At 47.1% G+C, this 25,191-nt stretch overlaps 1 protein-coding gene across 1 annotated transcript in view; it reads right to left on the bottom strand.

Annotated features, from left to right (window-relative positions):
• The window catches only part of ADGRB1 (adhesion G protein-coupled receptor B1), a 117,511-nt gene that overhangs the window by 45,106 nt on the left and 47,214 nt on the right, over positions 1–25,191 (bottom strand). Inside the window, exons 3-6 of the mRNA XM_058831879.1 lie at positions 21,632–21,735; positions 14,128–14,230; positions 9,720–9,870; positions 4,999–5,068 (exon numbers count right to left, since the gene is read on the bottom strand). Coding sequence (XP_058687862.1) covers positions 4,999–5,068; positions 9,720–9,870; positions 14,128–14,230; positions 21,632–21,735 — 428 coding nt within the window. The remainder of the gene's footprint in view (positions 1–4,998; positions 5,069–9,719; positions 9,871–14,127; positions 14,231–21,631; positions 21,736–25,191) is intronic.

Below are 25,191 nucleotides of genomic sequence, written 5' to 3'. Positions count from 1 at the left end.
TCCTGCGCTGCAATTAGTGACGAGGACTTGGTGCAAAGAGGGTTCTCGCTCCTGCGGGGTCCCTGGCAGCCCCTGCTCCCCCGGGAGCAGCGGGAATTGTGAAGGTGAGATCACACATCACCGAGACCCGGCCCTGATCCCTTCTGACTGCCCGGCCTCCCTGCCACAGCACTTCATCAAAGCATTTCCCAGGCTGTCAGAGGTGCCAGCAAGGGAAAGGGTGAAGGGATATCCAAGAGACAGAACTGACAGCAAACCCCAGCCGAGTGGAGATGCTTTTAGCCTCGTGCCTACGAGGCACAGAAATATTTGCATTTTGCTAAGAGGTTCCCTTGTACTTTCCAAAGGACCTCTTCAGTGATTTTTTAAATAAAATTATCACTGGAAGGGAGGAAGTGAATGGTTTAACAATTCCTAGGCAGCGTTTCCTCGACTGATAGCAGCTCTTGTGTTCAGCACAGTAAAAACCCTTTTTGCAAACCATCTGATCTTTTTGTGACTCTGCCACAGCACAGATGGGAGGTGGTGGCTTTTGTCCTGGTCCTGGGGAGGGCTGGCTTCCACCACTGAGCCCTTTTCCACACTGTCCAGCCCTGCCAGCAGCAACTCTCACCTCAGTCCTGCATAAAACTGGGCAGCACCAACAGAACATTTTGTAAAACTGAGCTTACAGCCAGGAATCGGGGCTGGCCCACCAGTGTTTATCCAGAGATTAACCCAGAAGCTGCTGAGACACCTGTGGCTCACCAAAGCCCTGATGGCAGTGACACTCCAGGACCCCGAGAAATTTGCTGTGTGCAGGCTGTGCTCTCCAAAAACTTTTGATGGGCTCTCCTGTGGGGGAGGATGTGAGCTCCCAGCGCCAGTGGCACAACCTCAATTATTCACTTCAAGCTTTAGGAGGTTGTTTGTGAAGCTTTAGAGGTCCAGAGGCAGTCCCTGGAGCAGCAGCTAAAAGCAGAGTTATTACTCAGGCACTCAGCCTAATCTAAGGAGGCGATCAGTGGCAGGTCCTTTAGACCTCTGGTACCCCTCAGACTTTCTTTGAGATTGCAAGTGCAGCCTTTACCCTGCCACAGCACGCTCCACTCAACAGCAAAATGTACTTCCAAACACAGTTCAGACAAGAGAAAGGAAAAATGCCCCTGTTGGAGTGTCCTGAGCAATAAAGGTTGAGTGAATGGCTGCTGGGAATCCCCACTCACACAGCAACACAGACACCAAATCCTGCAGCACACCTTCAATTTTTAACCTGAACTCGACTCAGGGCAGTCTGGCCTGCTAAATGGTCAATATCAAACATACTGCAAGCTCCCTAAACTCACCACTGGCTCTGATCTCTCTGCTTTAGAGCTTGGAGACACGGCCAAGCCTTTGATGGGACAATTCTTGGTGGGACAGACTCAGGTCCTGCTGCTCAGCTGTGTTTCCATTGTTAGAGAAAAGCTTCATCTCATGTACAGTAAAAAAGCCAGGACCAAACTGGGTGAAATCCTGCTGAGGTCCCAGGCTGAACATCCTGGTGGAGTTTGTTCCACTGTGGTTGGGCCACCTTTGGCACATCCTGAAGATGCAGCTGGACTGGCAGTGCCAGCCTCAAGACACATCACACATTTCACACCCTGACCCTTCCACCAGCCTCACCCTGAGAATCTTTAACACCAAGATTAATTCTGCAATGCCTTCAACACTTGCAGCTGTCCCCAAAATGCCCTCATGACCATGTCCTGTTAGTTGGATATCAGGGTTTTTTTACCACTCTAAGTTGTGAAAAAAAGAGCAAAAAAAAGAGAAGACAGCCTGCTGTTGAGTGCTAAATTCTGTGTTCACCTAAATATCCAAGCTCTGCTTTGAGTCCACCTCCACCACGGGAGCTCATGCACTGCTCTTGGGACACAGAAATTGTGGGGTTGGAAGATGCTTTAAAAGGCTCTGTCGTTTATCTTATCACCTCTTGTTCCCTCTTTCCCAGGGAGGGATGTGCTGTGATTAAAGCCTTTCCTTCCTTCTGCAAGTTGGAAATATTGGGCTTTGAAAATCAGCAGTGCCCACTTGCCCCCTGAGTGCCCACTGGAGACAAAACTGGGCTGAAAGGTCCTTCAAGATCACCTGGTTCCACGCCCCTGCCATGGGCAGGGACACCTTCCACTGTCCCAGGTTGCTCCAAGCCCTGTTCAAACTGGCCTTGGACACTTCCAGGGATGGGGCAGCCACAGCTTCTCTTGGAATTCCATTCCAGGGCCTCACCAACTTCACAGAGAAAAATTTCTTCCCACTGTCCAAGCTAAACCTCAAGTTTTGGAGTTCAGCTCTGAAACTGCTGCTGTGAGGTGCTGACTTTGCTCTGGAGAAGAGGTGAAACCAAGGGCCTCCCCACACAGGAGTGCAACAGAGCTTTTAATCCTTTCTGAGCAGGAAAACAGGGCCAAGTGTGAATGCACTCCAGTCTGCCGGGGCGCCCTGCCCGGCTGGACCCACAGGAGTATTTGTTTCATGGTTTAAAATGCACAAAAGTGAAAATGCAACTCTCATTACAGACATGCTTCATTTTATTCAGCATCAGGGCTCGTGAACCCACCCCTCCCCTCAGCGCAAGTGAGCTCTGTTTAACTCTGGCTCTTGGTAAAGCCAGTTCCAGCAGGAATTCAGAGAATCATGGAATGGTTTGGGTTGGAAGAGACCTGAAAGATCATCTTGTCCAATCCCCTTCTACTCCAATCCCATCTTTCACTATCCCAGGTTGCTCCAAGCCCTGTCCAAGCTGGCCTTGGGCATTTCCAGGGATCCAGGGGCAGCCACAGCTTCTCTGGGAAACCTGTGCCAGGGCTTCACCACCTTCCCAGGGCAGAACTTCCCGATATCCAATCTAAATCTATCTTCCTTCAGCTCAAAGCCATTTTCCCTTGTCTAGATGCCCTTGGAAAAAGTCCCTCTCCAGCCTTCTTGTGTGTCTTTTAGGTACTGGAAGGCACCAAAAAGTGGAATTACAACAGGATGACAGTGTTGGGGATGTGTGATGGGATCTTTGAGCTTGAGAGGAACAGTTCTTCTTCTCATGACTTCGGTGGGACTCACCAGCTTCACCCCGCATTGAGAAATGTGGAAAAGAGGCAAAAGGAGTGACCACAGAACCATGGAATATTCCAGAAAAGGACTCACGAGGATCACTGAAACCAAACTCATCAAACTGGACTGGCTGGGGTGTGAAGGCCCCACCACCCATCAATTTTAGTGACAAAAATCCTGAGAGCAGAGCTGGGAGCACAGGATCCCCTTCCATCCCCTGGCACCCAGCCCTTGGACACAAGGAGTGACAGAGTCTTTATGGCTGAAAGGAGCCAGAGGACTTGCAGCAAAAGGATGAGAGCTGGTGTGACCAGACAACCCCTGGGAACGCTGCAGAGTCAGCCCAGCCTCTTGGCCACCTCACCCTGTGCCAGCTTGAGAGGGAAGCAGCAGCCCAGCAGGTTTTGTCACATGTTGACACCCTCCTGGCTGCAGTCTGCAGGGTGGGAGATGCTGGCACAGTGCTCCAGGGCAGAAAACAGGGATTGCTTCCCTGCACGCCTCTCCCTTCCCTGCCCAAGCACTTTTCTGTGCTCAGCCTCGTCCAAAAATCTCTTAAACTGTTTTTGACAGAGCCACAAAGCTTGTTGTACCTATTCCCACCAGTCTATAAATGAAAAAAGAGAAGCAGAAATATCCAGGGCCTCCCTCCCATCTCCCTGAGGCTTGTTCATTATGAATTGTTCTCGTGGATGTGCCTGGAGCAAAGTGCCAGAAGCGGCTGACCCACGGAAAACCCAGAGGGAATTAATTTGGGATCTTGGTGATATTTCTGCAAACCAGGCTGTGTTTTGTCCTCTCCTGAGTCACACAACAACCACTGTGTCCCTCTCCACCAGGACACACTGAAGGTGGGACAGCCAGTGCATCCTGAAGCCAGCACAGACTTCAGGAACTCTGTCTATGGATTTGTACTCGAGAAATCCACGATCCTGAACCCTCTGTCATGCAAGAATTCAGGTTGCAAAGCGAACAGCAAACGCTGCTGTGCTGCTTTAATTCTCCCCTGCAATTAAGATGCAAGCCCTGGACCATTTGGCCGTGGGTGTGCAGGATGTGGTGGGAATTGAGGGAGAGCAGCAGGTTCCACATGACATTTCCTCAGTGGGACGATCGAAGCCTCATCTGCTGCCGGCCACATCAACACCTCCAGTCTCAAACATCGCCCGTGTGGGCTGCAAACCCCTGCCCAGGAAGGCTCTGGAAAATGATGGGATGTAGTAGGAAGAGCCTGACTTATTGCTACATAAAATATTATCCTTGAACTGCCTCTATGCATGAAATTTCTAAGGTTTTTCGCAACAGAGGGAAAAAATATTTTCCCTTTTTTCCTTTTTCATTTAAAGTCATATTAATGCTCAGCTCTGAGTGAGCCCAGCCTTGCCTTAATGCATTTTTTACCTCTTCCATTATTTCTTTTCTGTTTTCCTTCCCCTTTATGAGCACATAAAAGCTTCCTAAAGACAAAACCCGTGGAATTTGGAAAACAGGCAAACACAAGCTGCTGTCACTTGGTTTGCACAAGTCAGGTTCATTCTGCTGCCTAAAACTGAGCTGAGCTATTTGGAAAACGTGAGACCAACCAAGCGAAAAAACAGATTTTAAAAAAAAAAGGCGATTTTAATTTTTAAACATCCTAAAGTTTAAATAGTCTACATTTTTTCCCTTAAAAAATACATTAAAAAGCTCTAAGTAAAAGGTATTCAGATCAAAGTGATGTCACAAATACAGCAGTTAAACCTAATTAGTCCCTATGGACTTGTTTTTTAAGGAACACATGATCCAGCTTGGTCAGATGATGGATTGAGGAGGCAGGAATTGTCCTGCACATGGAAATTTAACTCCCAGCCTTTCTCCTGTGTGTCAGTGACTGGGTTTTGACAAAAAAGATGGAGGATAAAACATCAGGAAAAAGAGGAATCCTTTACTCACTAGTTCACGGTGCCGTATCCCTTGGCTTTAGTGAATCCCACGGAAATGGCAACCACCAAGGCAGGGAGCCCTGTGGAAATGAAACAGGAGGAAAGAGGTCATTTAATCACATGTTCAGCCCTTCTCCCACTCAATATTCCCTGTTTTTCCGAGTTATTCCAGCACCATCCACTTCAGCCTGGCTCTGTGGCAGAGACTGAGCTCAGGACCCTCAGAACTGAACCAAAGAACTTTAATGACCTCTGTTATTTAAATAAATACCATGAGCTGCAATCAGCTCCTGTCCTGCTGTGGTCTCAGCAGTTGTGGGGGGGTAGGTCTTTCAGTAGATTGAGATGGATAAAATTGATTTGGTTTATTCTTAGGTACTTCATGGTGTCTCTGAAGCTGGAATATTCACTCACAACTCAACTTCATGAACCCAAAGATCAGGAGCTTTGTTTGCACTCAGTGTAGAATGAGCAACCCAGGTTCAAATCTGCCCCAAATTAGACAGAAAAGGAAATTAAAACGGAGTTTCCCTATCCCAAAGAGGTCCTCCAAGATCTGTAATGGAGCAGGTTCCTCTGAACAAGAATAAGAAAGAGTTTCAGGTCTCTTCCAGGATCTATGAAGGTTCAAAGTCCAGCTCTCCCCTTTCCATAAGGATCAAATGTCTGGAGATCAGCTCAGAACATCGGGTTCTTCAGCTTTGGAGATCTCCATGTGGCTTTTTATAGCTCTCCTCCTTGTGGCAGGAGGAATTAAGCTGTCTCAACGCTAAAGATGGGAAAATCCCATTAGGAATCAGCAGGATCAGTAGCCAGCTGGGATTAGTGCCCGAACTCGTGAGCTGCAGAGGTCACGGCAGGTGACTGCAGGAGATCCCAGGAATGTGCAGGCACAGCTTCCAAACAACATTCCTCTGGGAATGGGGTCCCTCAGCAAGGCTGATTAATAGTGAGGCTCTGCAGCAGCTGGGAGCCACAGGGCCAAGCTGGCTGGAACGTGGAGCATTTGAGGGTTATCCTGCAGGGAAGTGCTTCTCTTCCCATGTGAGATTTCCAAGCACAGGTCACATTTCATCAGTCCAAACTCAACAGGCGGTGGATTTAAAAAGCATCTCTTTTAATATCCATTTCTGTTTCCTTTTCCATTTTCCTTTCTCCTTTCATCTTTCCCTTTCCTTTCCTTTCCTTTCCTTTCCTTTCCTTTCCTTTCCTTTCCTTTCCTTTCCTTTCCTTTCCTTTCCTTTCCTTTCCTTTCCTTTCCTTTCCTTTCCTTTCCTTTCCTTTCCTTTCCTTTCCTTTCCTTTCCTTTCCTTTCCTTTCCTTTCCTTTCCTTTCCTTTCCTTTCCTTTCCTTTCCTTTCCTCCTTTCCTCTCCTCTTCCCTTCCCTCCTTTTCCTTTTCTTTTTTTTTCCTTTTCCTTTCCCTTCCTTTTTTCTTTCCCTTCCTTTTTCCTTTCCCTTCCTTTTTCCCTTTCTTTTTTTCCTTTTCTTTTTCCTTTCCATTCCTCTTTTTTCTGATTTTTTCCCTCACTGGCTCTTGCTCCTCTCGCTGAGCCTCCTTCACACCTCATCTGGATAAATCCTGGCTGCTGCATTCCCTACGCATATCCCATCACTGCAGCATCCCACAGGAAGAAACCACACGGGGAAAGGACATTTTCAGGAATCCAGCTTTGTGCAAGAGACCCTGGGAAAGACGAAATTTGGCAAAGACTCCGCCAAAAATAGCAACTTGTTCTTCGCAGAGTGCTTCTCTCCAACGTGGTAATTATGCAGAAATCCAGAGTGGGGCTGTGAACTTGGCAGCTCCAGGGACTGGCTCGTTCCAAGGCTGGGTAAAAGCCTCAGTTTGGGCTGGGAATGGGTCTGGACAAGGAGCAGCTACTACAGGTGGCAGCTATGTCATGGTGGTTGAGCCAAAGAGCATCATAATGAGAGGTGCAGCCCTGGGAGAGCTGTCAGCGGTCTAAGCAAAGTTAGGTGGGGTTAAATTGATTAAATTGAAAAAATCCCCACCAAAAAAATAAAATTTTAATCGATTTTTTTTATGATTATCAAGACATTTATTCCTAACTGGCCTGTTCCACACACCTGGTGTGGTACCAGCAAGGCTTCGGGGGCTTTCTGCGCAAAGGGAATTTAACACAATTCCAAGCAATCCCATCCAAATCCTCTTTCAAAGAGTTTTATACTTCCAGGTCACAGGAGAATCAGGCCATGTGTTAATCATGTTCCACTGGAGAAGATGTTTGCTAATAATTCCCAAGAGCCATTTGGGTTATAAACAGCTGAAGACCCACTCAGAGGCTGAGCTATGGCAGCATTAAAAATCCAGCTGTGGAAACTGTAACAGGGTCATAAAAATCCTGACAAAAAAATATTTCTTCTTTATTGGGGCTAAATATGATGACTGAGTTGTTCCCAGGGAACAATTTATCTGTCTACTCTAAATCAGAGAGTATCCTGAATTGGAAGGATCCACAAAGATCATCAAGTCTAACTCCTGACCCTGCACAGGATCACCCAAAGGAGCTGCATCATGAACTTGAGAGCATTGTCCAAGCACGGGCAAGAATCATTAATGACAATAATTATTACTAATAATAATTTCAAAAAATCGAATTGCAAAGTTGCACATCCAAGAGGAGACCAAAGAAATAAAAAATAATCCTCCCTGCTGCTGAAATTCTCTGCAGCTTCAATGAGCTACAGCTGAGAGCAGCTGAGAACTTGGCAAAGACGTCCTGAACGACGGCTTACAGAAATGCAAATGTGCAAAGAGGGGAAAGGGGGGAGAATCAGCCCATGACAAAGTGAATTGTGCTAATTATTTCAGATTATGCTCTTTAAAACATATTTTCGGCTTCTTTCCTCTTACAAGTGCCATTAATCCCAGCTCTACAGCTGAAGTCTAGCAGGATGCTAAATATCCAAAATTCCCTTGCTGCCTTAATAGGCAAGAGTGTTCTTCATTTCTTGTCCTAACCTACTCCAAATGGTTATTATGCATCATTTATCAGCAGTGCATCCTAGCTCAGAGCTGACTACATTTTACTAGCAGTGCAAATTATGCTTCTACACATGTAGGGGGATTTTTTTATTTTTTTAAATCTGTACAGACTACAAATGTGAACGCTGCTCATCCAAAATTCCCTTGGCTAACACGCCCATCTGTCCCAGCTTTTACAAATTAAAAAAAAAAATCCCTTTTTATTACCTAGGAAAGCTATTAGTCTGTTACATTTGATATTCCTGATGTTGCTGGAGTCACCAAGGAGGTATAAACATATGCATGAGCACACCCAGGCTCCCGCAGCCTGTCCTCTGCAGGTATTGTGGTTCTGCTCCTGCTAACACGCAAACCCTGGATTTTAATAACACAATTTATTCTCTATTGTAAGCAAAAGCTTAGGAGGGAAAACTTAAAGGGATGAAGGCGCTGCAATGAGGACGGCTCTTGATGTGCCAGAATAAATCACATCAGGGTGCTTGGTAAGCACCAGAAATCTCTTGCCTGGGGTGAATTGTGAGACTTCAGTAGTAAAATGAGACATTAATAGAGCTCAGCCGCACTCCTTTCTTTCCTCTGCCTCCTCACTTCTCAGCAACTTTTTGTGCCACCGCTCCTTTCAAACACACCCTTGTTATCGCTTTGAAAGCCCAGGTTTATGGGGTTTGTATTTGTTTTCTACTACAGAATGCATCATTTAAGGCTAATAAATTAAACATACGGCAGAGGCAGAGGGAGAAAAATTAGTTACAAGCATCTGCAGCGGTCTCGCAGTTTATTTGTCTCCGAAAGGCGCTGCTGCCATGGAGACGGGATTTCAGAGTTTGCTTCACTCCAGGTTGCTCTGCAGAATCTTGGAACCATAAAATCATTAAGGCTGGAAAGACCTCGAGGATCATCGAGTCCAATCAGATCCACCACTAAACCTTGGCCCTAAATGTCACTTCTTCATCGGTTTTTGAGCACTTCCAGGGATGGTGGTTCCACCACTTCCCTGGGCAGCCTGTTCCAATGCTTGGCCATCCTTTCTGCGATACAATTTTCTCTATTACCCCATCTAAACCTCCCCCTGGTGCAATTGGAGCTGTTTCCTCTTGCTCCATTACTTTTACCTAGGAGCAGAGCCTGGCCCCCTCTGGTTGCACCCTCCTGTCAGGGAGCTGTGCAGAGCCAGAAGGTCCCTTCTGATCCTCCTTTTCTCCAGGCTGAGCCTCTGCAGCTCCCTCAACCACTCCTGTTGCTCCAGACCCTTCCCCAGCTCCACTGCCATCTCTGGACATTTTCCAGCACCTCAATATCTTTCTTGCAGAGAGGAGTCCAAAAGTGACCCCACAATTCGAGGTGTGGCCTTGAGGGACAATCCCTGCCCTGGTCCTGCTGGTCACAGCGCTGCTGATCCAGGCCAGGATTCCCTTGGCTGGTATCATGTACCAACAGAACACATCCAACACGGAGGGAGACAGACAGAGAGAGAAAAGTAGAAAGCAAGAAACAGACCCAACCCCAGGAGAAACCACCCCTGCAGCACCCTCTGAAACCTCAACTCGACTCCTCCACTTTCGGGTACACTGGGCAGGAGGTTCAGCTTATGGCTCTCTATTTTTAACCATTTCAGCCCTTCCTGAGACCCCTGGAAAGGTTCCAAGCAGCCTCTGCCAAGCTTCCTGAGGAGCACCAGCCCCTCCTGCAGCCTGGCCCTTCTGCGCAGCCCCCGGATCCTCACCCCATCCGAGACACAAGAAGCGCTTGCGGATGATGCGGTTCCGTAACCGGCCCGTCACGGCCATGTAGGATTGCCAGGCCTCGGTCAGCACCCAGCAGAAAGAGGAGAGGAAGAAGAAGTGCAAGAAAGCCGCCACCAGCGTGCAGATCACCTGGAGAGAGGAGGAAAGGAGGACACGTGAGAGGAGCGGCAGGAGGAGAGAGCAGCAGGGAGCAGAGCAGAAGGCGCGGGGAGACGCTTCCAAACGGGGCTCTGGAAGGAAAAGTCATGGAGATCAGGACATGGAAATGCTGTTTAAGAGGGGGCAGGCTCCTCCACAAGCTTTGACCCAGCAAAGAACAAAGCTTTAAACTTAAGTACTATGTGGAAATCAGCTGCTCTTAAGCATGAGATTTATGATAAGGCCATGGTTAACACTGTAGGAGAATTGTGGAATTATAAAATTGTTTGAGTGGGGAGGGACCTTAAAGATCATTTAATTACAAACCCCCCCCCAATACAGGCAGGGACACCTTCTGCTAGAAGTCTGAGCACACATCCCATCCTGGTGCTCTCTTGGCTTCAGCAGGATTTATTTCATTTCCAAAACACCCAAACTATTGCCATGATCCTTTCAAGGCAGGGGGGGATGGAGTCGTTAGTAAACAGCGCACTAATCTCAGCTCAAAAGGTTTGCGAAGCACCACACGTCCCTGGCAGCCCAGCCATGGAAATGAAATCCGAGGAAGGCAATTTGGATGGTGGCCCTGCCAGAAAAACAGGGCTGAGTGAAAGAGTTAAGCCGTGAGAGCTGGGTGAAACCATGGCTGCCAGGGGCTGGGAAACGACTGCAAACATGAGGGCACAGTTGTCCAAGAGCACATAACTACCAGCAGGGAGGAGATAAAAAAAAAAAAAAAAAAAGAAAAAAGAAAGAAAACCCCCCCCTAGATTAGTAAGAATTTCATAATGGTGAGCTCTACTACTTGGTGGGGAAATCTCACAAGGGAAATGCAGGCAGCTTAAGCCATTTAAAATTAAACTGGGGAAAGAACTGGCAAATGCATTATGAAGAACAATCCTGGAGTGCCAGGGAGATGGACTGGAAAGCTGACAAGCTCGTCTTTGTTTTAACTCAGCAAGGCCAAATCTTTCACTGGTGCAAATTGGTGCCGCTCTGTTTCACTCAGCCAGTTTTCCCCCCATCTGTGAGCTGAAAACTGTGAATCAATGTACTTGAGAAGAAAGTGATAGGAAGAAACTCCAGCGGCTCCCAAGGAGAAGAGAGAGCAAATAGATTTTAAAAGTGACTCTGGATGAAAAAAAAACATTGCTTCAGGCATTTGTGGGAGGGGGAGTTTATAATCAAGGATTTCTTTGCTTTGAGTTATATGAACAAACATGGACTTGGCTTTACGGTCAATGAACCTTTCTCTTTTTTCTCTTTTTTCAACCACCAGCATTTTTCAAGCCAGAGCTCTCATGCACAGAGTGGCTTTTATCATGATTTTATCGGATTGCTCTCGATTCATCCACTGGCACCACCCGACGTTATCAGAGGCTGTGAATAAAAGCAAGACTGTGTGTTCTCTGAGATAGGAACTGTCTTTTTTGTTCCAGATTTGCATTTGACACCAAATCCCTCTGTATTCTGCTTAGAAGTGGATTCGGGATGTCAGTTCAGTCCAAATAACACAGCTCAATATGATAATGTCCGGTAATTTTCACATTTTACAAGAATCCTAAAAAAAAGGTGGTTCCTATTTATCAGCTTACAAACCCCATAGGAAACAGCTACAAACAGAGGACACTTTCTGGAATGGATTTTAAGAGATTGTTATTTTAGAACCCTTTTCTTTTTTGACTGATATCAGGTACAACACTGTTCACGTTACCTTTTTGATTTTGTTTCAAACCAACACAGTTCTTCCTTGTAAAGGGCAGAGAAAAGCTCTGCTTTACAATTTTACACCACAGAGATACATTTGGGTTTGTTATTTTTTCTCAAATGAGTAGCTTTGATAGAAAGGGAAGAAGAGAGGAGGGGAAGACAAGAGAAATACGCACATCTCAGCTGGACCAGGATGAACTCATCGCCTCAAATGAACTTGGCCAACTGATAGGCAGGCAAATATTTGCTTCTGCAACCTCTGCTGCAGGTTTTCCCTTCCTTGTGGGGAAAACCAAAGATCCCCATGAAGGGCTCAGCACAGGGATGTGATGTCCCAAGACCCAGCAGAGCATGTCAGTCTGTCAAGGCCATTAGCCCTTGTTTTCCTTTAAGAGGAGAAATCTGTCTCCTTCCAGCACAAGCCTCGAGACACGGCCACTTCCTGCAGCATCCCGTTCCTTTGTATACCCGGATTGCTGACTGTAATTTTTTTAGCCTTTTCCCAGGCCTTTCATCTTCAAAAAGCTTAGCAAATCCAGGCGTGGAATCTCGCCTTTGAGGTTACACGGATGGAAATCCAGGGAGAATTTGACATTTCCAGGGAAGCCAATACCGCAGAAATCTCCTGGAGAAGCCGCAATTATAAATCCATCACCAACATTTTAAGGCGCTCTATTATCGATAATTGAATGTGAATAAAATCTTAATTTACACTCCTTCGTCTCTCCTCTGTATAGTTTTCTTTCTCTGTTGCCTGCCAGAGACTGTTTACTAGATGGCTGAGAGGAAATCCAAGAATAACCTTTCTATTTCTGGGCTTTCATGCATATGGATGTGCAAAGAGCTAATCTGCCTCCTGCCATCGCTGCCGGGAGCTTTGAATCCCCACCAACAGCTCCAACAGTGAACTCCCAGAGTCACGGGACAAAAAATACACCGGGGAGAACCTGGGTTCGTAACTGTGCTCTGGGGGAGGTGGGAGAGGAAGAACACTTCCAGCTCCTGTCCTGAGGTGAAGAAGAACCACCAAAGAGGAGGTCCAGCCGTGGTTTGTCCAGTTGAGCGTCCCTCAGTGTTTCATTCCATGGAAAGAAGCTCCCAGCACATGTTTGGTGTGGCAGAAAACACAACCAAGGAAAGCAGGAGCTTGTGTCACCCTCTCTCCACCTCTTGCCAACCACGCTGGTGAATGGAAGACAACTCTGCTTTGGGAAGGGAGTTTCTGAAGGGCACTTTGTAGGAGGAGCAGAGCTGGCTGCTTGTTTCCACACTTCTCTACACACACAGGGCTCCAGCAGCTGGAAAGCTTTTGCTAAAACAACCTAACCCTAACCCAAAGGGCCTTCCATAGAAATGAGTCCCTGATTCACTAAATCCTTCAGCTTCTCCGCAGGAATCAAAATCATAGCATGGGTTGAGTTTTGGGAGGGACTTTAAAGATCATCTCATTCCAACTGCCTGCCATGGGCAGGAAGATTTTCTCCTTGCTCAAAGCCCCATTCAGCCTTGCCTTGAACACTTCCAGTGTTGGGGCACCCACAACTTCTCTGGGCAACCTGCTCCAGTGCCTCTCCACCCTCACAGGGAAGAATTTCTTCCAGATACGCTTCCAACAGTGACACCGTGCTCACACTGCCAAAGCAGGGGCTCAAAAAACCCAGCTAGTCACCGGTTCCTGTTAAACAATAACTAATTTTTGACTTCTGACTGTGATTTTGGCAGCAGAAAGAGTGGAGGAGGCGTCTTGCCTCACGTTTTTTGGCTCAACAGAGTTATGATGGTTGGAGCATTTGGGAAGATGGGAAAATTTACAGCGGGAAAATATGAAAGGTGAGCAGTGATTCATCATGCCAGACATCAACAGGGAACCTGAAAGTGCTTGAGCTGAGGGAAAAAAGTCATGGAGGCAACGCACGCCTCTCCAGCTGGGTCTGTGGGAAGAGAGCAACCAGTGCTCATGGCTTGGAAAACCACGCTGGGTCTTGCCTGGAATGCTGGAGTCACTCTGGGATCTGCTCCGAATCCCTCGTGGCCCTGCAGTGCTCACGGTGCATCTGGCAATGCTTCCCATCCCCAAAAAAGGTTGGACAGTTTTGTGCCTGTGTTCATTAACATCTGCCAAGTACTTTCAGCTCAGAGAATAAAAAAACTGCTGGAGAAATAAATGTAAAGCTGAGAGGTTGTTTGTTTGGGGTTTTTTTTTAAAAGCCCTTTCTCAATCTGTCTTTGTAATTTTTTTGAAAATAAAGTGGTTAAAGCCTTGCAAATCACCACGCTTCTTCACCGTGCCATGTGCCAGCTACTCTAGGCAGATATTCAAAAATATCACATTGGTTTTAATCAAAGCCCTGAGGATGCTGACAAATTATCAAAGAGAGAGCGAGAGAGAAAATTGAAATCTGCCATTTAGCCGTGTCTTTGACATGTCGCTAATTAACAGATGGAGGAAAAATGAGGAAGCGCTGCCTGAATGGATCATTTCAGTGCTAAATCAGGGGGAAAGCAAACAAATAAACAAAGCCCCGGCAGATCCCTTACCTTATTCCGGGTCTGGGTCTGTCCGATCAGGATGAGAGCGTTGGAGGAGATGATGGAGAGGCAGAAGTTGATGAGGATGACGGAGCGCTCCGAGCGGATGTACCTGCAGTGAGAGAAGAGGGGAGGGAGACCCACCCTGTCACAGCCTGCCCTGGGTGACCTCCAAAAAGCAACAATCCAGGCCAGGCTCTACAGAATTGCCAATTTCCTGCAGATTTTATGTGCTAGACAGACAAGAACGAGGAGGGAAGGGAGGGGGAGAAGATGCCTCCATCATCCCCCCATCAATGCTGGAGTTAGGAGGCAACAAGCAAGGGGCCAGCCTAGCCTAAGCCCCTCCTAAAACAGTAGAGTGCTGCAAATCTTCTTCAGCTCTGCCTACTTGAAACGGGGGCTTGAAAAGGAGCTTGAAAGAAAACAAACAGGCAACACACGGAAAAGATTCCCAACCAAGAGCCACAGGCATGCTGGCGATGGAAGCAGATTACAAACACATGCACCTTGACAACAAAGTGTGTGTGATTCAGCATTCCCCTTCCTTCAGCCTAACAACCCCTCCTGGGGTGAGAAGCATTTCCAACTTTTTTATTTTCTTTTTTTTTTTTTTTGTTGTTTTTTTTTTTTGGCTTTTTTTTTGTACCACTTCTCCAAACTAGGCCAAATATGTAACTGCAGCTGTGGGTTTGGGACATCAGGGACAGCAGTTAGGGAGCTGTTGCCTTCAGCACCTTGCAGGAGCCAGCTATTTGTCATTTCTGATTTGCAGCACAGCACCAGGCTCGCTGCCGAGGTAAGGGCACCACAATTAATTCAAACCCCTGGCTGCGGAGGGAAATTTCTTTGAAGGCACTTTTATGTACCCAATAAAACGAAAAGGGAACTGCAAAGGTGCAAGTCCTCAAGGATTGACTCAAGATCTGACCACACCAACACTCACACACGTGAATTATCTCAGAGATGCTGCCAGTGCCCTGCCTGAATGCCAGATGAGTGAAGAGGAGATGCTGATGCTTCTATAAATTAGAAACAGATGTATTAATCAACCAGCTCATCCCTGGAGGCTAATGCAGGATTATTTCCTATATTCCAGCACATCAACTATTTATGTTGGGAATTTAATTTCATTAATTAATTTTAGCGAGAGTGAGTTGGTCGTGCCTTGGCTGCAGAGTTTTGAGTTTCTGATGAGGAAGGCAGGACTGCACTTGTGTGCTCTGCCAAGGGTAAATCTGTGCTTTAGACCTAATGAAGGCTGTAAAACTTTTATTTTTTAACTTCCCCTTGAGCTGTATGTTCAGAGAAAACTGAATGGTGAGGATATGCTTTCCTGGATGCAAAAAAAGAAAAGCAAAGGTAGCATGAACTCCTGCTTAATCTGTTGGAAATCTGGTTTATAGGAAGTTCTCCCTGAAACTCTCCCAGCCCCAGAAAAGGCTGCAAAATGTAGGATCCCAGCTCAGCACAAAACTGGGCTGACAGGCTGCAAAACGAGCTTCTGGCTCCTCTCAGAGCCAAGCTGAGCCCAAATTTTCTGATTTCACTGGGCTCCAAACAATGCTGGGCATCACCTGGACCCTGCTCCATTTGTGGCTGGAGGGTCCTGAGACCTCAATCTATTCATGTTTTGGTTGTGGGAAGCAAAACCTCAAACTTCCAGTCCGCAGCTTCTACGGGGTAGAAAATGAGATTTGGGCTCTGTCCTGGTGGGCAGGAGATGTAATAAATCCATGCAGCAACACTATGATCCCACTGCTATTAGCATGAACTTCTAAGGTCTCCACTCATCAGAAAAAGGTAAGAAATTAGTTGATCATAAATCTGTATTTTAAAGTAAGGGGAGATAATCCAACTGTCTTAAGACTTTTTCCCCTTTAAGCCCCCTTAAACCAACTCTCCTTTTTCCCTGCTTTCCTTCACACCCTGAGAATTTATCTTGTTCTCCAGATCCCTGAACCTCCAAAGAATGAGATGTGGGTTGGCAATGAAAAGAATCAGAATAATTTAGCTGGAATAATTTTTAGGGAAAAAAAAAACCAACCTCTCAAGTTCCCAGTCCAATCCTATGCCCAAAAAACCAGGACTGATTTCAAAGTCAGATCAAGTTTCTCAGGGTCTCGTCTGATTGAGATTTGAAAATCACCAGGAAGAGAAACGCTACCACCTCTCTTGGCTGACTTATTACAGCACTAAACTGCTTAACTTAACTGCTCTTGTGGTGAAGGATTATTCTGCTTTATATCCAGCTGGGTCTTTTCCTGCTGCAGCTGGTGCCTCTAGACCTTTCCCTGCCTACCTCTGCAAGTTGTTTGGCTTCTCCATGACAGATTTTAACAGCCTTCTCTTCTCCAGGTTTGCTCCCTTGCCTCCTCTGACATTCTCCAGCTCCCTCAGCATCCACTGGACTTGCTGCAACGTGCTGGTATCTCTGGTATTGGGGGTATCCAATATTGGGCACCTTTTCCAGGTGTGGCCTCAGGAGTGCCAAACATTGTCCAGGTTGTTAAAGAAGACATTAAACAATGTTGGCCACTCTACCAACCCTAGCCAGAGGTGACCAGCTCTTGATTAGGCCTCAAATCTTTGACCACTACCCTCAAATCCTGCAGGAATTCCACCCAGATATAAAGCCACCAATCCAGCACATAATTCCATGATCTGGACACAAAAACACCTTTGGGAACTGTGTTAACAGCCCTGGCAATGTCAAAATCCACACCAGCTGCTTCTCCCCACTGTCCATGGAAGCGGTCATCCCATCCCAAAAGGAAAACAGGGCAGCCAGAAATCCTCACTGCCTACTCCAAATTGCTTCCTTGTCCATCATTTTGCCTGGAAATAACCTTTAGAGCTACTTGCTCTTTAATCATCCCAGGGGCTGTGTAGGCTGACCGGTCAGCTGTTCTCTGGATCCTCCTCCTCGCCCTTTTTAAAGGTGGGTGTAACATTTGCCCTCTTCCAGCCTTCAGGAAGCTCCCCAGGTGACAGAGAGGCTCCACAGTCACACCAAACATCTCCCTCAGTGCATCCCATGGATCTGCAAACATCCAGATAACTTAAACAGTCCTTGCCACTCTCTTCCTTGTCAGTGGGGAGCATTTTCTTCCCTGGATTCTGCCTCTGTGGAGGAATTTGGGAGCGAACCTTGCCAGCAGAACACGGCAAAAAGGCACTGGGTACCTTCACCTTTTCGACTTCCTTATCCATTAGGCTGCTTGTCCCAAACAACACCAAGGCCAACGCTTTCCTGGGAAATCCTTTGGTGCTGACGTGCCTCCAGAACCCATTCTTGATGCCTTTCACATCCCTGACCAGTTTCAAACGCAGCTGAACTCTGACCATTCTAATTCAATCCTGCGTTCCTGGGCAATTCTTCCCGAGTCCTCCTTGGTAGCCTGACCTGCATTCCAAACATTTCCTTGTTAAGTTTCTGCTCAGTCAGAATGCTAAGACCTCCTGCCACGGTTGCTTTTCTCTTCCATTTCCTCTTCTCCAGCACAGGATGCTCCACAGAAAGGAATCACCATTCCTCTCCAGACCCTCTGGCCAAAGAAGTCAGGAATTTGTATCAGAGGGAGGAAAAAAACAGAACTTGATGGGTTTTACCCAAGAACACATCTGCAGCAAAGACAGAGCTACTCCAGGGTGCTGCCCTGCTACTCCTCTACTGATACATGGATTCTGTCTGCTTATCAAAATATGCTGTACTCAGTCACAAAACTGGGGAAACTCCCTGATAATTTAGGGAATTTCTGTTCCAGACTGTGTCCTACAATCATAGAATGTCCTGAGCTGGAAAGGATCCACAAGGATCAGCAAGTCCAACTCCTGGCCCTGCACAGGACACCCCAACAATCCCACCCTGTGCCTGAGAGTGTTGTCCAAACACTCCCTGAGCTCTGGCATATTTGGTAGTGTGACCATTCCTAGGGGAGCCTGTTCAGTGCTAAACCACCCCCTGAATTAAGAAATATTTCCTGATACCAAACCTAATTTCCCCTGACACAGCTCCAGCCATTCCCACAGGTCCTGCCACTGGTCACCAGTGAGGATCCCCACATGCTGCACCAGCTGAGACAGATGGAAAAGGTGGGAAAAGCCCGCAGTCTTGTTTCTCTGCCCCCATCAGACTCCTCTCCTCTCCACAAACACTGAGTCACTGCTGCTTTCTCACCATGTGTACACACATCCCTCTCCACACAGCCACTTACTCATCCCTGCCACCTCCCACCAGGGCCAGGAGTGCCTCAGCATCCCCAGCGAGCTCCTGGGTTTAAAGCAAGTGTTAACAGCCCCTCCAGCTCACTGACAGCCACTCAATCAATCCTCAGGAGTGAGAAAAGCTGGGGCTGTTCTCTCACAGCGATGCAGCACTCCCCCAGCTGCTGCCAGGGGCAGAGCTCTGCCGTGCCCCACATGCTGACGGGCTGGTGGATGAGCTGCTCGATAGCAGGGATCGATCCCGGTGCTATGGAAAGGTCACTGACTCCAGAGGCTGTTGAGCCACAAATGAGTTCAGGGATGGAAAACACATCGGGGCGCTCCTGAAATGCCAGTGTGTCAAGGAGCTGCTTGAAAAGAGGCTTCATTTCACCTGTTCTGAGCCCTGAGTGCTTGGGCTTTTTTCCCCCCCTAGTTTTTTCCCATTTCCACGCCAGTTTTCAATTTTTCCTGGCAATTCCCCCTGTTTCCCCACACGGGTGGTGGAGCACGGGGCCCACACACAGACCGTGCCTCCAGCTGTGACCCATGACAGCCAGCGCCGAGACTGAACAAGGTCACTCCACTTCTGTGGCCCACTGTGTCACTGACCCCTCTGTCGAGCCTGCTAATAAGACCAGAGATGCACCATCTGCAGCAGGGATTTTTGCAGCCATCTGTCTACTGGGAACTGGAGAGAGGCCACCAACAGGCCACCAACAGCCGTCGAACAGAAACAACTTCCAGTTTCCAACGGGGCCGTGCCAAGTTGGCCGCGTCTGAAGTGATCACTTGCCTCAAAAAGCTCGTGCCATTCATGCCAGTGGCTGAGTAGGTGCCACCAAGGAGCAGCCTTTATTTGGGGGTTTTGAAAGAGGAGTGGAGGGTAAATTCATTTCCTCCCTGATACGTAGCCTGAAGCTGGGATCACCTCCCTGTTACTCTGCCCTCTTTTCTTCACCGTGTTCCTCTCCCTCCTTCTCGCCCTCCCTTCCTTTCTGCTTCCCACATATACAAACAAACCCTAGCTGGGCAAAATTCTGGGAAAGCTTCCAGATTGTCAGCCTCAGCGAGCTTATTCATCAGATGTGTTTCATACTCAAGCTGGGTCTATGGATGCGTGCTCCAGATGCCTTTGTCCGGAGTTCTGAATGGGAAACATTCCGGCCAAAGCTCCCCGAAACAGATGAGCTCTGGTGAGTGCTCTTCACACAAGATCAGGCAGCCAGGACATGAGGAGTTTGTCTCCAGCACGGTGGAAAAGAACTGCTTTGATGCTGCTCCTGTGTTTTAGAGACAATAGAACTGCTGATTCCATTTCTAAGCACTCCTCCAGCTGCTGTCTATCAGAATATACAACATTTAGGGCAAAACAAAGTGGGAGCCAGGAGATAATGCGGAATACAAAGTTCCTGAGACCATTAATAGGAAAGCACATTCATGTCCAGCAGCTATGCCTAAAATAAAAAGGACACACAGAGCGCTCAGGGCTCAGCCACAGGAATGCTGTGAAGTTTGGAAAACATGAAAACATGATCTACAGAGAAGAAATGGAACAAACTCAGCGCACCAAAGATAAATTCTAGAGATCACTTGATCATGCTTTACAAATATTTACACAGAGAGACTCAGGATAGAGAGCCCTTTAGTCAAGATATAGCTGGTCTCAGGATCACTTGGAAATGCATGTCCATCCTTGGCTAGCTCAGAAATACCCATTCAAGCCTCCCATAAACGTGTCCTCCCATTCCTGCTGATCGTTTTGGGCATAGGCATAAGGCAAAGAGTGGAATGAGAAATTAAACGGAATGTATTTGAAACAGGTCAGGCAATTTACTGTCCTCAATAACAGTAAATATTGGAGGGGTAGGGGGGAGCACAGTCCTGGAAAAAAATACATCATGTTATTCCAAATGGCTCTGGCATGCTCCAAACTGATTCAGCCTCATGTCTGAGCTTAGGTTTCAGATCCTGACCCTGTTTCTGATAGGAAAGAGAGGGTGAGGCTCGAAGGCTTGCTCTTTAATCTTCTAACTTTCCACTTGATCCTGACACCAGTGACCCCAGTAAGGCACCTACCGGCGCTGCTCAGTGCCGCCCAGCCTGAGGAAAAGCAGGAGAGGACAAGGACTTGAGCACATCCAATGATACCCCAGGCACGGAAAAACCTGAGTTCTAGATAAACGTTATCATGATCAGTCTTCAGCTGCCAAAATTAACCAGGCACTATGCACTGTCACAGTATCAACAAAAAAAAAAAAGATGCATTTTTTTTTTTTTCTCAGTTTTTTACTCTCTTGTTTCTTTCCTCTACCAAAGCGCAGAAAAAGTCATCTCAATTCAATCTCTAAACGGAATTTACCCTTTCCTCCCTACTCAGAAGAAGCACTGCACGAATTAAGAGCCTCACACTGATCCCTTCTCCCAAAAGGATCACCAATAATACCCAACAGTACTCCCTGCAACCACTCCATTTGGATTTCACATTCACCTAGTTCTGATTTGTCTTTGCCTGGCCTCGAGCCATGAAGGTCTCAGCGTGTTTGCCATGGATTTAGGAGAGACATGGATCTCGTAGGATAAACTCAGACCTTGTTCAAGGCAATGCAGGGAGAAAATCCCTTGCACACCTCGGGTCCTCCAGCTTAGAGTCACCAGAATGTATCAAACAGGGGCATGGGCCAATTGTTCATCAAAGCTTTGCTTCAAAATCCCTTCAGCCTCCATAAATGACACAATTTTAGGTTCCACCTGACCTGTGTGCCGGAGCAGTCAGCAATGGGATGTACTGAGGGAACCCATATGCATCTGAAGCTGAAGGCAAAACGTAGCTAAAAGGTTGTGGAGTTATTTAGATGATTTAGGGTTTAACATTCTTAAGCTCCTGAAAAGTCCTGTCAGTTCTTCAGGCCAGATGTTTTCGTGGCAGGTCACGGAGGCTTGGATGCTCCCAAAGAATTACCTTGCAGCAGCATCTGCCTGCCAAGAGGCCGTGCGTGTCCACCTCGCCTCTGACAAGGTTCCCTGGGGTACACAAAGGCATCAAAACCAGCACGAGGCTTTTGGAAATGGAACAATGTCCCTACATGAGGGCATGGCACTAATTTCACTCTGCTAATTTCTCTGGCACTGAAAGGAGAGAATAATGCCAGCTAAGCCACCAGGATGACTTTCTGCAGGGCCCACTCATTCCCAAACAGTTCCTCCTCAAGCACCAGACACCCAAAACCACAGAGCAAACATTCCAGGATCCGTGTTGGTCAAAAGACAGTTACTTTCCCCAAAAAGAAGAGAATGAAAGCCATACCTCCAAACAGAGACATAAATGATAATCAACAGCAAAAGTGTCAGCGAGGATACTCCACAGCCTACAATTAACGTGACAGAAGGAACCAGCACCTTTTCCATGTTCTGAAAGAGAGAAAGTGAGACATTAAAAATTAAGTTCAGCCAGTTCTACCACGAAAATTTCATGGCAAGAACTTTCCTGTTTGTTGGTGTGTCCACTTAGCTGACCTTCACATCACACTGCACATACAAATAAGCAGGGAAGGAGACCAGGATCTGTTTCTGCTTGACCCAGCCTTTTTTTAAATTTTTTAAACTTTTTTTATTTATTTTTTTTGACCTGATTCTGCTCCCACAAACCAGTGTCAAGCCTGGGTAACAATATCTGATATTGTTATCTGATATCTAGGGAAGGCAGGCACGAGGAAGGTGTGGATTATGAGCAGAGGATCAGACCCTTCATATCCAGTGTGAAACTGGGAAGACAATTAATGAGGCAATAACAGAACAATTACAAACGAGCTCTTCTGGGATGGAGGTGATGAAGGGTGGAGGATGAAAAGAAGGTGAAAATTTTCCACCAACCACAAACATTCATCTGGAAAAGGATGAAATGAAGCAAGGGAAGGAAAAACAAGGTGTGCATCCTGCCCACAGGGACCATCCATCAATTCACTGCTCTTACACCACTACACGAGGCATTTTTTTCATAGAAGGGGATCACACAGGCTGGAAAACCTGGTGTGGAATGGTTATTTTTTCCTGACTGAATACAAAAGAGCATCAGCTCTTGCAACATCAAGAGCAAACACAGGCTGTGACCTCTCTAATGGAGCTCTCTGCATCCTGTAACTACCCAACATCTGCCACACTGGTATCACTGAACTCGCCCTGTCCTCAGCGAGGAGCGAGGAGCTCAATCCCACTTGGCTTTCTCTGCTGCAGGCTTTGTTCCTTCTCCCCCCTGGCACGTTTCTAATTTCCACATTAGTGATCTCTGCTGGCAGGAAGGCAGAGAAAGGCAGAGCCCCACGGAGAACAGACACCCAAGAACCCTCCATTTAGGGTGATTACACCATTTTTAGAGGGGAGGGAGCCCAGTCAAGGTTGTCATTAGATTGGCACAGCACCAGCACCTCGCACTTCACTCATGGAGATGAGATGGTTTCTGACACAGCAAGGGCTTAGCACAGGAGATTAAAAAAAAAAAAAAAAGAAAAAAAGAAAAGTAAATTATGCATGAATTTAGGAATGAAACAGGCAGTCCTCTAAGGACTTGACTACACCGTGTTGTTGGCAGGCATGAGGCTGCTCAGCCTGAATCTTGAGTCAGAGGGATGCCATGGAGCTGAGGCTACAGCAGCTCTGTTCCAGGCTACTGAGCCTTCTGCAAAGCCAAATGCATCAGGCAGGGCTCCGTGCTGCACCAGGCCAGCTCAGAACATGGCCAGAGCAAACTTGTGCCCACAGTCACTACAGGGTTACTCCAGAAAAAGAGATGAACAACCCTGGTGCACAGAGGTCAGAGCTGAATTGTCGCTGAATTTTTGAGGGCTTGGGAGGATCCTCCTTATTTGCTTATTTTGAATGAGGGCACCTCTCACAGTTGGGGGGAATTAATGAGGAAAAAAACTTTCACCACGCCACTGCAAAGAACCCCACAGCAGCTGTCAGGAAGGATGGAACATGAACTTCTAAAATTTAGTGACACACTGTAGAAGCCTAGAAAATAAGGGGATTAATGTGAACGTCTCACACATGGATGGTTGTGGATCCAACCAAGGTAATAACACACTGTGAGCAAGCAAGAACATGGCTGGAGAAGGGGCCATGCTCAGGTAGGGCAGCACTTTTCTGGGAAAAAAAAAAACATCCTTGTTCTGGTTCCTGGAAATCAGCACAACACAGCACAGTGCAGGCACAGGAATAAGGTCAAGAATTAGGCATGGACTGTGGATGGATCAAGACCACCAAAGATCCCTGAAGGCTCCAACCCATTTCCAGAAAGGTCTACAAGTACAGGCTGTACATGACAAGTGATTTGCATGGAAAGAGAGAGACTTCTCTCCAAAGCAGAGAAAACTTTCCTATAAAAAGGCACTCCCTGGGCTCATGGGCACCCCAGGACCCCGGACACCCCATCAGCTGGATCAATGCTGGAGCCAGCACTGGTGATTTCTCTTTCTCCCTTTCCTTGCTTCTCCTTTGTTTCTCTCTCCCCCTCTTTAATCCATCTCCTTTTTCCCTTCCACTCTACCCCTTTATCCAAAGCTGTCTGCCGTGTGCTTGCACCAGATCAGGAACTAACATAACAATTTCCAGCTGTAATTCACCTGTAAAACTTGGGACCCCTGTGACTTCTGCCATTCCTTTTCACCAAAAATTGTAGGTGCTTCCTTCCCCTTAAGGGTGGGATGTCACACACATTCAATGACTTGAGCACCCTGCTGGCACCAAAAAGAGGATGGGTGCTCTGAGGGATCTTCACTGTGTGCAGACCAGCCATGGACAGGAAACCTGAGCCTCACCAATCCCTCCTGCATCTTCCTCCGCTTTGAGATTCCCAAAATGCTCATGAAAGAGACATTCCAGCTCACCTGTGGATTCTTTCCCTAAACTTTTACTTGAGACTTGGCTCACTGTGATTTTTAACATCAACTCCTATGACTGTGCTCACACCCTGAGAATTTACTCCCGCAAAATATTCATGCAAGGTTAGAAGCATTTTTTTTGAGAACGAGGTAAACATAAATTTCAATGAAAATATCAACACTTTGATTTTGTCTTCCATCCAACAAAATTGAATTTGGACATCATCCAGGCAGAGTGAGTGCTGATATCGCATATTTTGCTCCTTATAAAATTGAAATGTGGAAAGGACTCTGATGTAGTCAGGTAGGGTGGGGCAGAGATGGATGCAATGTCCTGTAGGAAGCCACAGTTTTGTTTCTCCCCCCTGTAGAGTCCTGGCAGACAACAGCCCTGTCCCACTGCAGAGATAGCTGTGATAAAACCAAGCACTGTGTTCCAAGCACGGTGGAACACCAGATACCCAGACAAGGATGGCTCCTTGCTCGCTCCCTCCAAGCTCTTTCCCAGGCCTCTCCTTCCCCCTGCTCCCCCCTGACTGCAATTTGAGTTCACATCGCACAAATGGTGGCCTGGGATGAACATTGATTGTGACATTTGATTTAAGTAGGTCTCATTTCACTGACTTTTCATGGGTAACTGGATAAAAGTGGGGGAGGAGCTCCATAAAGCAAAGAAAGCCAGACATGTAACTCATTCCTGAACCATCCGAGGCTCACCGAGGGAATGGAGCTTGGTTTTTAAGAGATGAGGAGGATGCATCCCTAAATCCCAACACTGCAACCCCAATTGCCCTCCCTTCCACATCCTCCCTGAGATCCCTCCACCCCAGAAGACCTCAGGTTGTCTCACTGTGCCACATCATCCATAACCCTCCCCGAGATCCTAAAGCCAATTAAGGATCTTTTGCATGTACTGGATCATTCCTAGCCCAGATGTTTGCTCCTAGATGAGGCATTACACAAATGATGACTGGCCAAGCTTAAGCCA

The sequence above is a fragment of the Poecile atricapillus genome, chromosome 2, assembly GCF_030490865.1.
Source record: "Poecile atricapillus isolate bPoeAtr1 chromosome 2, bPoeAtr1.hap1, whole genome shotgun sequence".
NCBI classification, from domain to species: domain Eukaryota; kingdom Metazoa; phylum Chordata; class Aves; order Passeriformes; family Paridae; genus Poecile; species Poecile atricapillus.
Note: the sequence above shows the minus strand (reverse complement) of the source record. Positions and strands in the feature narration are given on the sequence as shown.